The 18,155-nt window shown below is 30.4% G+C and overlaps 1 protein-coding gene across 19 annotated transcripts in view; it reads left to right on the plus strand.

The window, feature by feature from the left end:
* LOC127708668 (FAD-dependent oxidoreductase domain-containing protein 2-like) overlaps nt 1-18,155 on the plus strand; it is a 74,067-nt gene that overhangs the window by 34,915 nt on the left and 20,997 nt on the right. For 18 of the 19 annotated variants that reach the window (XM_052213752.1, XM_052213769.1, XM_052213753.1 and 15 more), the window contains 3 exons: nt 6,024-6,233; nt 15,560-15,896; nt 18,002-18,132. In XM_052213752.1, coding sequence (XP_052069712.1) covers nt 6,041-6,233; nt 15,560-15,896; nt 18,002-18,132 — 661 coding nt within the window. In that variant the 5' untranslated portion in view covers nt 6,024-6,040. Of the gene's footprint in view, nt 1-31; nt 243-6,023; nt 6,234-15,559; nt 15,897-18,001; nt 18,133-18,155 lie in introns of those variants that run through there. The other variant, XM_052213768.1, reaches the window with a different exon arrangement.

Below are 18,155 nucleotides of genomic sequence, written 5' to 3' on the forward strand. Positions count from 1 at the left end.
TTCTTTAGAATTAAAACTTATAAAAATCTTCATTAGAAGTATTACTTTTGTCGAAATAGCATCAATAAATATTAGATCCCCCTCATTCTGGGAATTAATAGTTTAATCAAACCAATTTTTAATGGTATGGTATTGGCTTTTTGTATTTAGTGTTTGATATATTGATCAGGGAAACAGTTCCAAGTAGAAAACGTGGAGTATTGGAAGATATAACATTGTTTTGTCAATTGTTCTTTTTACAGGTAGGCCGTTTGTTTGTTCTATTAAATTGAAGAAAAACCTTTCAGCACTTTTAAAATGTGTACATAACATTTCTTATATCGTAAATTGTTAATTTAAAGAATTTAAAAGTAGGTGAAGCAATTATAGGCAGTTAAAGTCAGGTATATTATAACCCTTGTAAGGAAAATTCTATTTGAAAACGTTTTTTGTGAAGAAGCAAACAGCAAAGGTAGGAAAACCTAATGTCTTATATACCTTCTTAAAAATAAATCATAATTTGCTAATTTTTAAGACAGAATGTATGACAGAATTTCCATTATGTTTTATGTTTATGTAATTTTCAATAGTATTTTGAACCTATATATTGACATACACTGTTAAGATTAACTTCAGATGTAATCAGTGATACTTTTGTTGCAGATATTTTTTACCATTAATGAAATATTTTAATTTGTAAAACTATCCAATATTTGAAATTGCATTTCATTTTCTTGAAGTAAAGTAAAGTTTAAATCATGTCAAGTTGTATACAAACAAATACCAAAATCTCTCCTATTATACTTTTTGATTAAGATGTTTTGAAATAATATGTAAAATTTAAGGATGTTTTTTGCAATTATTTATTTACATACCAATGCAAACTTATAATGGTAACTTGAGTGGCACAACATAACACTTCAGCCTATTGCCACTACAATATTTTCTGGACTGGCCACAGTCCTTTACAGTACTGATAAGATTTATTTGTTGTACCAGTTTGTGATAGGGTTTATTCATTGGCTGAATAACAGTTATTTCCCTGGTCACCTCAGTTTCCTCCACCAAACTGACCACCATAAAATGTTATTAGTGTTTAGAAAGTTGCCTTAAACCTAATCAATCAAGCATGTACAACAAAGATGTCTTTTGTTGTTTATATTTAGATGTGTTGCCGTCTCATTGATGTATTCTTCTCATCCATTTTTATTCAGAAAGAATACTGGTATGTTTTACATTTGATAGTAGTTTTTAATACCTTTTTGATAAAAAAGAAGTGTTGTGTAACTAATCAAATTATATATATTTAGTATACAATAGTTGAATTCAAAATTTATGACCAACTTTGAAATATAATCATGGGAAAAAGCATTGTCAAGCCACAGTGTGTATGTTTGTTCCTTTATTTGTTTATTCGTGTTACATTTGGTACAATATTGGTTGTTGATTTGTGCAATTAATAAGATCTCTTAACTCAAATAGAAACAAAAGACAAATTTTAGAGAAGCTTAAAGGATTTGTTATATACTTTCCAATATCATTGGTTTCATAACTATATAAGCATCTTAATTATCAGCTATTATGATATTAGTAGATTTACTGTGAGAACAGCAGCTCACACATGTCTCACAAAATCTTTGATTTGCTATGAGGAACTTTAAAACAAATACTTTGATAAAAAATTGAATAAAGGTACATGAAAAATTGAATAAAAGTTTATGCATTCAGTTTCATTATGTACTGTACAGTGCATGAGAGTTTGAGGAAATCTAGTCACCAGTTTAAACTATATGTTTTAGATAGGAGATATTACAATGGACAAAAAATGATGACTTCTAACAAGATAAGAATTTTGCCCTATGCTTATTTTGAAAATGTTTATAATGGCAGTATTTTACACAAGTTAAGAATTGACTGCTGGTAAAAACTTTGTAAGAGTTCTATCCCTTGAAACCAAAATGGCATTTTAGTGCTATGTGAACGATTGTTATTTCTTAGTTAATTTGTACAATTTCAATTATGTTAGAAAAAAAAGTGGTACAGCCCTTACCATACCAGCTGAATAGGATGCAATTAGGCAGTGTTTTGAGAATAGATGCTAGTGAAAACTAAAAAAGATGTACAATCTTCTGTTGGTCTTTTTTTCATTTTTACTGTGCATTGTATTGCAAGATAATGTTTGATACTGTGCATTTTATTAATTAATTGTGCATTGGTAATGCTATTAATTGAACATTAATATTGCTGAGTAAAAAAAAAACAAACAAAAAAAACTTTTGAATGTAGATTGTCATGAAAGTAATATGAGTAACAGCATCCAATTACTTTATCATCAATAAAACATGTTACCATAGATTAATTGCTACCAATTTTACTGAATTTGATTTTGAATATATTATAGGAAATATGCTTGATTTGTTATAAAAAAACTGCATTATGACATATTTGTTATATAAGAAGCAAATAGGAAAAAAAACAGTTAAATCTATGGATAACTTACTGTACGAGCTGCTCAGAAATAACTGCTTAGTACTGGCATTGAATCAATGTTGATAGTTTTTACAGAGGATGACCTTGAGGTCACTCCGATGTATTGCTATCGCCTAAATTTCCATTATGCAAATTATTTTTTGGATTTCAACCGATCTATAAAAATTATAGATCCGCGGTCATTACAAGGGAAAAAAGTGCATTTTTATACCTGCGATTCCGTTCTCCGTTCGTACGATGTTTCATCAAAAAATGGAATCATTTCAGTTGTTGATTTAGTACTGAAAATTTGACTGAATTATCTCCTTATTAAATACGGTTTTATATGTTTAATAGGTGTTTAAGAAAGAGGTCAGGTGCTCATGTTCATTCATAAAATTATCGTTCATTCATGAATTTATCGTAAAATCAAAATCACTACACAGGTCACACAGGTTGTATACGTAGTGTCAAAAGATTACCTGTATAGTATCTAAAAATAGACAAACTTAACTGACTCCCCTTACTGTAGTGTGTGATAACATTTTGTGAGGGAATTCGATGTTTGCTATACCACTGTTCATTTCAACGCACTTTATGACGATACCACTTTATCAATATGAATGAAATTTTTTGCAGTGTTTTAAGAAATAATTTTACTTTAAAATCGCGTATCATTTGTGAACTATTAAATGTTTTACAAGGACGAATTTTCTGTATAAAGTCAATAATTGTGTGAACTTTTGAAGCCCAAACTTTTTATAGCCTTAAATACGCTAATGAAAGATCCGAAAACTATACCCATACAGAACGACATGTTTTTGAAATTGTAGCAAAACTTTTGGTTGACAAATTTTAATTCGTTATTGCATAAATATTAACTTGAAATATCTGTCATTTTCTCCCTACCCAGTTTACCTCTATTACTCATTATGATGTGGACTTGACATTGTTATTGAATCTTATGCAATTTGATTGGATTAAGTTATTATTAGATTAACTTCAAACTTTTCATGCTTTTTCGTACGAGTATATTGATTAAATCAGAGCGTGCATGAATGTGTACAGAAAATTAAATGACCTGCAAACTGGACACTGGACCAGTCCATATTACGTTTTATCAATGAATAGATTTTTTTTTTATTTCCCAAATTACAGGGCCCATAAAGGGCATAAAACCAGATACAATTGATTTACATAATTGGTAACAACAACAATAATAGCGGCATATAAATAGATATTTAGTATATAAGCATTGGTCAGAATCAGATGAACGAAACTTAAGGTATGAAAGGTAACAATTGCCACTTTTTATCTTTTCACATAATTTTCCACATACACATTAGATAAATTATTTTTGATAGCCTATTGCGGAGAAAAAAGAGAAAGTTTACTGTATTAATGTTCTATTCCATTAAATACGCCATTTTTCGAAGATAAATGCAGAAAAACATTTATGAACGGCTACGCCAGGTAAAATTGTTGTTTATCCTAAAAAAAAATACAATTTTCAGTTTCATTAGAATATTATAATAATAATAAATCCCAAATTTATGTAGTCATTAGATAAAGTCCTTATATGTCCGATCGTTGGACATCAAAAGACAATACGATCGTTTTAAGGTCAATTTCGTCTACCTCACGCAATCTTGTTAGGCACTATAATGAAATGGACCTGAAATTTATTTCACATGTTTCCTGAAAATTGATAAATATCAAAGCAACATAGAGCTGTTTGTTCTAGTTCGTATAATGACAATTTAATGTCATGTTTGTTTGTGATGACCCCCCTTTTCGGGATTGCATGAGAATTATAGTTATCTCGTATCGCATGAGGATGACACATGTCAACTGAGCAATTATGTTTGGGACTTAGTTTTAAGGAATGATGTCAAAGTAACATTATGAAAATATTTTTAGTAAGCTGAAATATATATTTATTTTTTACATATTTATGTCTTGTAAGATATTTTATTTCTGTCCCGTTTTTCAACATTTGCGTCTGGAAAGTTGAAATGTTTTAACTGAATGGTTAATTTAAATTAATTATGAAAATGGTTAAAATTAAATCAATAAAGGAAATTATTGCCCAGTTACAAACACTACCAGGGGATAATCCATAATGATTTTTTTTTTCAGTTATATGTTTCAGCACATGTATAATTAACCCCAACTTTAGCCTGGTAAACTTGTTGTCTCCTTGTAAAATATAAAACATATTTAAAATGATTTCCTGCTAAAGTCTTATATTGATATAAAGTTAAAACCGTCTTGCTTCTCACTAGTCAACACTCCTGTCCTGTCAGGTTTAATTCTTATATATATGGATGAAAAATAAAAGTCCACAAAACATTAACATGGCAGCAATTGCTTTTACAGACTTTAAGACTTTGATTTTTTTTTACAGAAGAGTGTCCACCATGCACTTGCATTACACTATAATAATAGTAGAATAGTATGATATACATATAGATGAAAATTATATATACATGCAACCGTAATATTAATATAATATATAACAACAAACCAGTGTATTCTCTGGAACTATTATTATATTAGTATAATAGTCTAAGGTATACTGATTTGTATCACTACAATATAATAGTTATTACGGTGAGGTTGAATTTCCTGTCATTTATTCATCATCCAAGCACGAACTTGTATAAGAAAAAAAAATCTCTGTAAATTAACCTCAGTTTCAGGTATAGAGATGTGATCTGTTTCTGTGACATGTGCTTTTGACCATCCACAAGAACCTGTGGTCATCCGATGTTCAGTACTTCAGTACTTTGATTTAATGTTGTTGATTAAGTTGTCTCTTTTGGAAAGGCCTGTATTTATAATCTTTTATCCTTTGGTCAATGTGGAATAGCTGTCTTATTGGCAGTCATGCACAGTAACATACTAAAAATACTAATTTAGAATTTAGATAATTTAGAGCTTGACAAATTGTATAGACACATGTCTATTGTTGAAGACTGTATTTTGACCTCTAGATGTCTTTTGGTTAGTTGTGTTGTTGTGTTGCTGTCTCATTGAAGTAAACCTCACATCTCCTTCTATTCATTCGTCTTGAACATACATGAAATTTTTGCCACTTCATGTTAAGCAATCAACAATCAACCAATCAATCCTTCTATTCATAAATACTCATTATGCTACATGGACTTCAGTAACATGAAAATTTATTCTCTCTGTAATATCTTGTAACTATTTGAGCACTAAATGTTCAACAGTTTATGTCAGATGGATAAACATTTTACTGTAAATGTTTTTGCTGAGTCTTTTATTTTTGTGAAAATTGCTATGGAAAAGGTTTGCTAAAATGAAAATGAGCATTTTGAATTTTATAGCATTATTTGTATTGCAGCATTTCCTGAAATGGCAATAATTGATCTTGCAATTTTGGTCCATAAAAAATGTATGCAAATAATAAATATATGCAAAAATTAATGAAGTAACAGTACTTGAATCTGTGTATCATAACTATTTTTGTCTGGCTGGTCCATGCCAGAATACCATACATAACTGGATTTGTACCATTTTATATATCATCATACATATTTCATTTATAGATAAAAAGACTGAAAAGATGAAGAAACAAACAGAATCACAAACTTACATACAAGCATGTCTTGTCTTCCTTGTGTTTATCTCCATGACAACAGCATCTGGTTACCATGACTACTGTATTATTGGTGCTGGACCAGGAGGCCTTCAGTTAGGATATTATTTGCAGCAACAGAATAGAGACTATATCATTTATGAACGTACAAATATTTCAGGTATGGTAGTATTGCAAAAAAAGATTACATTTTGTCATGTATCAAGTCAGAACCCTGTCAATGGTTGTCCTATGTGGTATCTTACTGTTTTATGGTTTTTGGATAGATTCTGTGTTATGTATTCACAAAGTTTTTAGACTGGACAATTTAGAGCTTGCCATATTGTATAGACACCTGTCTTATGTAGAATATGTTTACTTTTAGATATCTTTTGGTTATTTGTGTTGAGTTGCTAACTCATTGACATATCTCCTTTGATTCATATTCACGACAGGATATTTTATATCATTTTAGTCCAGTGCTAAAGGACTATTTTGCTTTATTTGATTTTATAGCACATGAAATCTATCAAAGAGTTCTCTCAGCCAAAATGTTTTGAAACCCATCCAAAAATAACCCTTATTATATTTGTCCTGGCTTTTCTTTGTTATTCTCTGATTTTGTCTAATGATTTCACACCAAAAATATACAACATGATATCATTTGTCTGTACCTTCAGTCTAACTCCACTTCAACATTTACCAATATGTTGTTGAGAAATAGGATATCCCACTGGATACAGATTTTTTCTCTCATATTAAACTATTTTAATGAAGCTAGAATGTATTCATAATAAATAGTATAGATGCCTTTGGTGACATACAAACATATTTATTTAACATATCTCTAAGACAAAAGCAATGTCATTCAGCTTTGATAACCTTTGCTAAGCATACTGCTATTTAAAGTTAATAGAAGGAAATTACCAGCCCACATACATTTGACCCAAGTTCTGTGCAAATCTTGTTTTATTCACATATTTTACAATGCCTGTCTTAAAACACAATCATCGCATCTTATTTCTAGGATATCTATGGTATTACAATACCATTTGTTAAAGAGCTCTAAAGATCAAGACAACTGGCGCTCCTATTTATGGCTCTGATCATATTAATGCCAAAACAGTTTTAATGTCTTCTGTAATTATGGTATTCCAAATATTTTCCATTGAAAGATTCTCGAGGGATCTTGAATGAATTCTAGTGAGCATCAACTGTTAATGGAATACTCTAATACTAGGATTTTTACGATGCTCATAGTGACAAATTCTTCACTTGGTGATAAATTGGTACTTGCACTTTCAGTTGAATTCACACAGTAAACTAAATTATTTCTCCGTTAAGCTATATAAACTTTGTTTGAATTGAATTGATGAAGACAGAATAGTTTGATTTGTTCTGAATTAAACATAAATTTTTGATATTGCCAAAGTTAAGAGTTGTTTTTGTTTTTATGTTGTAACACTGACTGCTTTTTCATTAAAAAATGTGTTTTCATTTATCTTGATTCAGAAATTTTTTTTATTTTCCACATGAATTTTGCCTGACAAATAATAAACTGCTATTTATTTTGAACTGTGAAAATCTGGAAATTTCATAAGGAAAGTGTGAAAAGATAATTTAGATTGCTATCCTATTGCAAATTGGATATGATATCTTTTCACTTCCAGTGTTAGATTTATTGACAAAATTTTGTTCCATTAACTTAGTTTTATACAAATTCCAAAAATAAAAGAAAAGGATAAGAATTTGATTATATTCATATGGTTGAAAAATGGTTTTTATGATATTTAGGAGTTCCTCAAAAGAATTCATAAGTATTTTTGCAAAAATATTGTCTATTCTTACTGTTGGTTATAATGCAGTCCAATATAATTTCAATTCCCTGTTATGTCAATATTTCATTTGGCATATTTGATATTATAGACCCAATCATAAATTCATGATTGATGCCTCGTAGACAGAGTGGTAACCTTTGAAAACATTCACTTTGTCGCTCAGTATAATAATCTCTCTTTGGATTGTACACATTTGTGCAAAATTATCTCTCCTGGCCAATTTATATATTCCTTATTAAATTCATAACAGAGTTTTATTCTGGTGTACTTTGTGTTTTTGCCTATTCTCTTGAAAACTATCATTATAATAGAAAGATAGAAACTTTAGAAATCAAAAATGATCAGCAAGACAAGACCTACAAATAGGTCAACATAGCTGAAATTATAAGTTGACAATTTTTACGCTTTTTTGCATTTTAGGCAAAATCTATAAAAGATAGATTGAAACTGTAAGGGTAAAAATGAACAGCAAGACAAGACGTACAAATAGGTCAACATAGGTGAAATTGTAAGTTGATGGCTTATAGGGGTATTGCCCTTAAGTGAAGATTTTTACACTTTTTTGCATTAAAGGTCAAATCAATAGAAGATAGATTGAACCTGTAAGGGTAAAAATGACCAACAAGACAGGATCAACTATTAAGTCATCAGAGCCAAAATTGTCAGTCCACATCTTTTATGAGTTACTGCCCTTGAATAATGATTTTTACACTTTTTTTGAATTTATGCAAAAACTATAGAAGATAGATTCAAACTGTAAGGGTAAAAATGACCAGTAAGACAGGATCAACTATTAAGTCATCAGAGCCAAAATTGTTAGTCCACTTCTTATAGAAGTTACTGCCCTGGAATAATAATTTTTACCATTTTTTGTGTTTTTTGCAAAGAGTGAAAAACACACATAAAAATGACCAGCAATACAAGATCAACAAAAAAGAGATGTTAGTCATGAAATATATTCTAGTCTACAATGTTGTAGAGTGAACATTGCTGAAGAAGCACAAATATACAGGTGAGCCACACAGGCTCTTCAGAGCCTATTGTTTTATACATAGAAAATACAAGAAAAGTGTATTTAATTCTTGAATAATCCATGAATTGAATATCATTTTTATTAGGCTTGTGGATCTAATGACTTTCTTTAAAAACTTGATTTAAATATGTCTGATTAGGTAATGCATTTATGTCTAGGTTTTTAGAGGAAAATATATTCATGGAATATGTGATGTTTGAGGCGGAATTAGTTTATTTTTTATTTGTCTGATATAACCTGTTTTTATCACTGTTTCTTACATCAGCCGAGCTCTAATGTCCTGCTAAAAGATTGTCAGAATCTGCAAATTACATCTAAATTCAATTAACTTAGGTCATTACTGTATCATGATAGTGGTGTATCTTTATTTGGTGAAAACGTTGTGGAAGTTGTAAAAACTAATCATTTCCAAGATCAAATCTTACGGAAATTTGTCAAACTATCTCTTAACTCATCTTCTGTGAAACAGTCATGTCAATCAATGTTGTAATTTATTTTGAGTTGGCGGAAACAGATCAGGCAAAGAGTTATCATTTAAATTAAAATCTTTAGGATGAAACAAAGCAAATATAATGTTTGGGTAAATACACTAAAAGTAATGAAATGGGTTTACACTTCTGAAAGAGCTGTTTGATAACAACTTTATGTTTAATTAGGGATATAGTGTTTAACAGTAATTTATATGTAAATAGATGTCTTAAATTAATGAATCATTGAATTCAATTAATACTGCAGATTGAACTGAAAAATATTAGATTAGACCATGTAACTTTTAGGTTTAAAATCTCATCCTCCTTAAAAAAGATATAGGGATAGAGGAAGAATTTTATCTGATTTTTATTTTCATTAAAATTACCTTGAAATTTTTAGAAATATTTATATGAAATATGTATATGAAGGGAAAAAATCTTTGATCGAGACAGGGGGATGGGTATATAAAAAAATAATGTTAGTATGGCCTAAAACCTAATTCAGGTTTTTCCAGATAAGGCTTAAAATTCTATAATGGAAATATATGACATCAAGATTCAAAGTATTTTACGATTGCATTTGAAATGTTCAGGAACCTTTCTACTTATTTTTTCAGTGTTGTTATGAATTATTTTAACTAGTGGCACTGGAACTTAAAATCCCTTAGTGTTATCATCATTATTCAACTATTTAAATTCATATCAATTTCAAGGATTCTTTGAAATATATATTAGTTGATATAGTGTACCTTATCTATGTAATTTTTTATTGGCTTTCCTGTATCAAGGACTGGCATGCCAAAATGATATGTGCAAAATTATCTCTCCTGTCCAAATGAAATAATTAAAAAGAGAAAGCCATTGTCCTGATTAATGCCAAAAACAACAAACAGAACGCAAGTAAGACAGACAGCAACCTGAATTGGGACTGGCACAAGAACAATGTGGTGGGGACTTATACATTTTTATGAGAGAACAATCCTTCCCTTACCTTGCACAGTGGTGTGTAACAACACAATATTAGAACAAACTACAAAAATAAGTTGAATGGCACTTTTGGGGGGTTTCCAACACTCTTCAACTTCTTAATGGATTTGACCTTCCAACTCTTTTGAATTGAGGGCCACTGTTGAGTAGTTCGAGGACAAAAAGCATGTCTGGCTTACTAAACAATAACACCTTTATCTTAAAGACTTTCAACATAGAATAAGTCATAATCACTGAAGCAAGCAATACTTTTCAGTTATGATGTCAACTCTTATTTTGGCGAAATATCTGTGTATTGTGCAGGAGGCTAAGGCAAGTAAAAAGTAACTTTTTTCACATTTCTAAAGTTGGAATAGAATAAGTTGATATGCTTTGTATGCCTGAAGACAAATGGTCTTTCAAAACTTTTATGTGCAATAATCAACATGGGAAGGATGTGATCATACTATTATGATAACATTTCCCACAATGCATTTCACTCAGATTTGTATCTGGTGCCCTGTAATGTTATCATGCTAATAAAATGATTACATTAAGAAGTTCTGATAGATCCTACATTATGTTTTATCTCTGTTAATTAATTTTACATTAAGGCTGATGTCCTTTTACAGCAGTTACGTCTGAGAACATGAATTGTATTCCTTGTATCTTTTACTCATCTAAAGAAGACTAAAGTTACTTGGGTGGGTTAAAAAAAAGCAGACTTTCACCATTCTACTATTTTATTGGTGGTTAAAACTAATTACAAAGAGAGGATGAAAATCAATGTTAGATAACAATATAAATCCATCATGATTTCCTTATTTTATAATCAGATATGATGAGTCTGTAATGGCATCTTCATCCAGCTTTTATAGAATTCATGACTATCATTTTAAACCTAAACAATTAGCTTCGTCAATGTTCATGACAGGGACTTATTTAACTGTCCTTCTTATAAAACACATTGATGATTTCTCAGTTAATATTCATTGCCATGATCATAAGTGGTCATACAGACAGAAATTTATTAAATGTAATCAAAATGTTATTAACTGTAATAAAGGTTGATTTTATTATTGGAAAATAACTTTTTGAGATGATTTACATGTATGATTATTATCCTACATACATGATTTTGTTATTCAATTTAATTAGATAAGGCTGTAGGGGAAGATTAATATAAGCCTTTTCTTCTGTCTTTATAGATAATAGGAAAATTAATGAATATGTAATATATAAAGAATAATATTATATTAGAAAATGCAATAAGAATAACATACATTAAATAAAACAGTAATTAAGCTTATTCCCTTGGGAGATTATGATAATATAAATGTACCTTGATCCTTGAGGTTTGCTATAAGTAATAATCTTCTTTATTTAGCATTTCCCTTGAGTATAAATTTTGTAATTTTACATTATCATACAATAATTAAATAGGTATGTAAGATTTGTCCTTTGGGTAAATGTCTTTGATGATAAATCTTTTCTAATAATTGATATTAAAAATGTTGTGATAGTTCACAAAAAGAACAAGTTACCCATGGCCATAAGCATGCTTAGATAATAATACTAGTAATTAAAACAAGTTGCTTTCTTTTAAAAAAAGAAAAGGAATACGTGAACCTGAGACTGCTGACTGGTCACCAAAAAAATGTTGCTAAATTTATTTGCTTTTGATTTGAAATAATTGGCAGGGAATACAATGATGATGATGTTAAAACACCTTTATTGAAAATTTGTAATTGTGTAGATTCTTGCACGAGTCAATTAATTTTAATTTTTTGTATAACTTGGGAGTATACATCGTTTTTTCTGAGTGTTCAATTACTTAATCCTAATCCTATTGCAATTCTCAGTTTCTGCAAACCAGGTGTCTTTAGCAAATTGCATAGACCAAACGCAATATAAATTTCAGCACTGAATTTGCTTTATAATCTGGATGCAGTTATTTAATCTTTCATATCTTCATATTTTGTTTCCTAGATACATTCAATTATTCTTATTCTCATTATTGTAGCGGTCTGTGACAGCCATACATAATTTATTTGTAAATGTAAGTACTTGGGAAATATTGGATATCAGGTAGAGTGATAGTTTTAAAGTCTGTACAAGTCACATGCTGGACAATTAAATGTGGTCTTATTGCATTACTTATATAAATTCAGCACCAGTAAGAGCTTGACACATGACTTTGAAGCATGGTATTCATTAAGGTATATTAATTCTAGTGTTTCTTTTTTTGTTGTTGTGTTACTGTCCTATTAACTTTTACCCCACATATTTTTTGTGTGTCCGTTATTTCGTCCGTTGTCAGACGTTCGTCCGTCCTTTCGTCCGTCTGTCCCGCTCCAGGTTAAAGTTTTTGGTCAAGGTATTTTTTGATGGGGTATCCGTGTACTGTGGACACATTCTTGTTTTATATAAATTGGTTCTTTTGAGAGAATAATCAGGTTTAATTCATATATATAATAAATTGTCAGTATATGAGAGGTCTGTTGTATTATTTACTCTCAAGAACAAATGAAACATAAAAAGTTGCTTCACAGAGAGTTAAGCTTCAAATGGAAATAACTAATTGAACTTTGAATTTATGTAGACCACCTCTACCATGAGTAGTTAGTGATAAATATCTAAAGCCTTCAAAACCAAATGAATCCTAGTGATGTACTACAGTTTTCCTTTTTTTAAAATACAAAAACTATTGAAATAAGTTTCCAAGCATATCAATTTATCAAATTATGTAAATAAAGCAATTAGTTGTCATAGCAAAAACAACTTGTCAAAAAGACAAATACTTGTATGTATAAAAATAAGATATATTATGTTGCCAATGAGACATCTAGTCACCAAAGACCAAATGAATGTATGCTTTCATATAAATAATGGATAGCTCTGAGTATTAAAAAAAACCAAAAATGGTATCCAGGGAGGTGACAATACCAGGTAGTATTGTGGTTAACTTTAGAAGTCATACTTATGCTGAGTCTACCAAAAGACAAATCAGATCTATTTATAACTTATACTGAATTCTGTAGAAGAATGAACGTTGCTTTTGTTCCCCTGAGCCCTGTGAACCTAGCCAGATATGTAACTTATTTTCCTGCTAGACTACTGTTCAACTCCATTAATAATTTCATGTCAATTGTCCATTTGCTACATTTAGAAGCAGTGATTGCATCCCTTTTGATTTATTTTATGGGGTCTGTACTCAAGGGTGCTAATTGTGTATTGGAATAAACAGTGCATTATAAATTGCCTTATAGCGCCAAAATTCAATTTTCAGGGTTGTGTGTTAGAAATTCTCCTTCCCAGAGTGAGCAACTCTCATCAAAAGCTATCCTTCTTAATTTTAAGCAGGCTCTAGCCATTACCTCCCCCTCACCTATTTTCCTGTTTTTAGTACACAGCAAGGTTACTCCTTTTACCTAAGCTGCTTTTGTAAATACTTAAATATTACTTAGCTTTTTGGGGTTATGACAGCATCAAATATTCGGGGCATAGATGATATTAAATCTTTTCCAAAATTTCAAAATATACTATCAATAAACACAATCTGTCAAGTATTTACTGATGGACACTATAAATAAACACAAACCGTCAAGTATTTACTGATGGACGCTATAAATTAACACAAACCGTCAAGTATTTACTGATGGACATTTTTTTATCAAATCAATCTCTTCTTTTAGTCTTACTTTCGATTTTATGAATATATTGCAATAAAAGATATCAGCAGAGATTTATAAAACCATACTCAAGGTATCTTTGTTACAGAGGATATCTGAATGGCCCATAGAAGCTACCAAACTCACCAATATATATACGCATGAACCCCCTGAGAGCACAAAGTTTTACCCTTGCAAGTAAAGGATATTCCTATCTTATGACAAAGTTACAATAATAGACTCTCTGATTGGTTAACAAGACATAGGGTTTATATGGTAGGAATACAACACTGTGATTGGTTGATAAGACATGAGTATATATGGTAGGAATGCTAAACTCTTTGATTGGTTAATAAGACATTAGCATATATAGTATGAATACTAAACTCATTGATTGGTTAATATAAAGACATGAATATATATGTTAGGAATACTAGACTCTCTGATTGGTTAATAAGACATGAGACATATATAGTTGGAATGATTTCTATATATACAATCAACGTAAAATGATATTTCCTGTACTTTAAAATAAAAAAACAGAAAATGCATCTACACTTAAATTGTGATAGATGTATACTATTTGTATTTTTTTCTGTCATCAATCTTACTTTTACAGCTACAGATATTCATCTTATTATATAAATGAAGGCAAAAAACTGACAGCATAAATTTACATTTAATACACTTTTATTTGTAAATTTTTTTATACTTTGGTTTTGCTAAAGCCTGCAAACAACCTCATAGAAAAATTTTATATTTTGTTGGAACATTTGAATTTGTGGTTCATAAAATCCACGAAAATTGGTATCTGACAAATAATAATGATTCCAGTACTACAGTGGTAAAAGTACATAATTTAGAATAAATCTCAATGATAAAGTACTACCAGTATTGATGGATTTTCTTCTATGATGGTAGAAAGTACAAGAATACTATTAAAGTAGATTACATTGCTATTTAGAAAGAGATTGCTTTTTCTATAAGTTACAGAAATAAGACTATATTCTAGACTTATTTGCAAACTGATAGATAACCTTTTGATATTTGTTAGTAATTTCTATAATAATAGTGACTGGTATTTATCATGGCTGCCATTTCTGTCTGGTCAGAATAATTTTATTCTTTTTCATGTATGATCATGGAGTTCGGTAACTAAGATATTGTTATACTCAGATCCATGACGACCTCTGTCCTTGACTGTCCTTGACTGTCATACAATGACATAAGTATTTATTGTGGGACAGTTATAAGATGGCCATCTTACTCCTTCAATTGATAGATTGTTTGACTTAATTATTGAATTGTTTCTGTGTCAAATCAAAATAATTATTGACAGTAACAACTTAATAAAAACTTCACCTTCATCTTTAAATAATAAAATACAACTCATCTGAATAAGTATCAATGATTTTTGTGTAAGAGTTTTTTTTTTTTAAATCCACAAAATAATGTTGTGGGAAGTTCAGAGTGAAGCTTGAATCTTATTAGCTGGATAAAAATTATGATTTTTTTCTTTCTTCTTTCAGGTAGTTTTTATTCGACTTATCCTCGCCATCGAACACTCATCAGTATTAATAAAAGACACACAGGAAAAACTAATAAAGAGTTCAACCTCCGCCATGACTGGAACTCTCTTTTGAGTAATGATGAATCTTTGCTCTTCCGACATTACTCAAAAGAAATGTTCCCACATGCAGATGTCCTTCTGAAATATTTAGACGATTACACAAATAAACTAAATATAAATGTACAGTATAATACAAATGTCCGAAATATTATAAAATATAAAAGTGATAGAACATTTGCAAAACATGGATACATGTATGAATTTGATGACCAGAATAACAACAGATATAAGTGTTCGTAAGTATTAATTACAACTGTAAGCATTAGCAATGTTTTTTGTCAAGATGTAAAAACAAAGTTGTTTTAATAATTATGAATGCTATCTGGATGCTGTGCATCGATATAATTTTCCAGAAACAAATTATGTTTTTAGCCATTAAAATAATTTGTTTGATAATGTCCCTGTACATGAAAAAAGGCCTTTTCTCATCACTTGGCGTCCGTCGTCCGTCGTCGTCATCGTCGTCAGTCCTCGTTAGCTTTTTACAAAAATCTTCTCCTCTGAAACCACTGGGCCAAACTTGGCCACAATCATCATTAGGGTATCTAGTTTAAAAAATGTGTCCAATGACCCCACCAACCAACCAAGATGGCGGACATGGCTAAAAATAGAACATAGGGGTAAAATGTAGATTTTGGCTTATATCTCTGAAACCAAAGCATTTAGAGTAAATCTGACTGGAGTAAAACTGATTATCAGGTCAAGATCTATCTGCCCTGAAATTTTCAGACAAATCTGACAACCTGTTGTTGGGTTGCTGCCCCTGAATTGGTAATTTTAAGGAAATTTTGCAGTTTTTGGTTATTATCTTGAATATTATTATAGATAGAGATAAACTGTAAACAGCAATAATGTTCAGCAAAGTTTGATCTAAAAATAAGTTGGATGACCAAAATTGTCAGTCGACCCCTTTAGGAGTTATTGCCCTTTATAGTCAATTTTTAACAATTTTTCGTAAATTTTTGTAATCTTTTACAAAAATCTTCTTCTCTGAAACTACTGAGACAAATTTAACCATACTTGGCCATAATCATTATTAGGGTATCTAGTTTAAAAAATTTGTCCGATGACCCCGCCTTCCAACCATCATGGATGACTTGGTTAAAAATAGAACATAGGGGTAAAATGCAGTTTTTGGTTTATATCTCTGAAATTAAAGCATTTAGAGCAAATCTGACAGGTGGCAAAAATGTTCATCAGATTTAGATTTATCTGCCCTGAAATTTTCAGACGAATCCGACAACCTGTTGTTGGGTTGCTGCCCCTGAGTTAGTAATTTTACAGAAATTTTACAGTTTTTCGTTATTATCTTAGATATCATTATAATATCTAATATCTAATACTATTAATTATGATTTTAACCTTATTTTACATAATTTCCAAAGCATCAGTAATTACAGGTGAGCGACACAGGCTCTTGAGAGCCTCTAGTTTAATTTTTAGTTCATTTATTTGTTTTGGAGTTTAGTATGACGTCCATTTTCACTGAACTAGTTCACATTTTTATTTAGGGGCCAGCTGAGGACCACCACCAGGTGCGGGATTTTCTCGCTGCGTTGAAGACCCATTGGTGGCCTTCGGCTGTTATCTGCTCTTTGGCCGGGTTGTTGTCTCTTTGACATATTCCCCATTTCCATTCTCAATTTTACTTATTGATTTTTGGGACAAAGGTCAAGGACACAGCAGCTAAAGATAGCCTGAAATTTCAGCAAACTTTTGGTTTCAAGATGTTATCTTTTGAACGATATCTCTTACTTTTACCAAACTTGGATGAGAAACACCCCTATTGATTTTGGGGTCAACAAATCATCATCTTTTGAATGAATTGTTTAACTTCTAATAAACTTAGTGTGATAATGCCCATTGGATGAAGACAACAACCTCAATGGATTTAAAGGCCTCTAGGTAAAAGTCAAGGTCACACCAGCAATTGATATACTGACATTTAGGCAAAATTTTGGTTTCAGGGTTATATCTTTTGAACCAGATATATAACATTCACCAAACTTAGCCTGAGAAGGCCCATTGGAAAGAACTAGCCCCCTGTAGAATTTTGGTCAGAGTGTCAAAAGTCACAGACACAATACCTTGTTTCTGTCAAAAGAACAATTATAGCAATATAAATTCACTATCAGACCAGTAACAAGAAATGTTTTAGGAGTACAGTTTTAAGTATCATTATGCTTGAACAGTGATAAATAATCTAGGTTTATTTATAGTACATAAAAAAAAAATTGCATCGTTATTGTATGTCAGTTGCTGAGGGAAAATTGTGAAATTAAATCATAGCTTAACAGTTACTGTAGCTGCAAATTGTGATTCTTCCTTATTTGTATTACAGAGTGCTTATAATAGCTACTGGATTATGGGTTCCTAACATTCCAGATTTAACAGGTATTGACTATGCAGAAGGATATGAGACAATGTCCATAAACCCTGATGACTATGAAGGGAAAAATGTCCTTATTCTTGGTAAGATAATTATTATAAGGTAG

This window comes from Mytilus californianus, unplaced genomic scaffold (genome assembly GCF_021869535.1).
Source record: "Mytilus californianus isolate M0D057914Y unplaced genomic scaffold, xbMytCali1.0.p SCAF_7, whole genome shotgun sequence".
In the NCBI taxonomy this organism is placed as follows: Eukaryota; Metazoa; Mollusca; class Bivalvia; order Mytilida; family Mytilidae; genus Mytilus; species Mytilus californianus.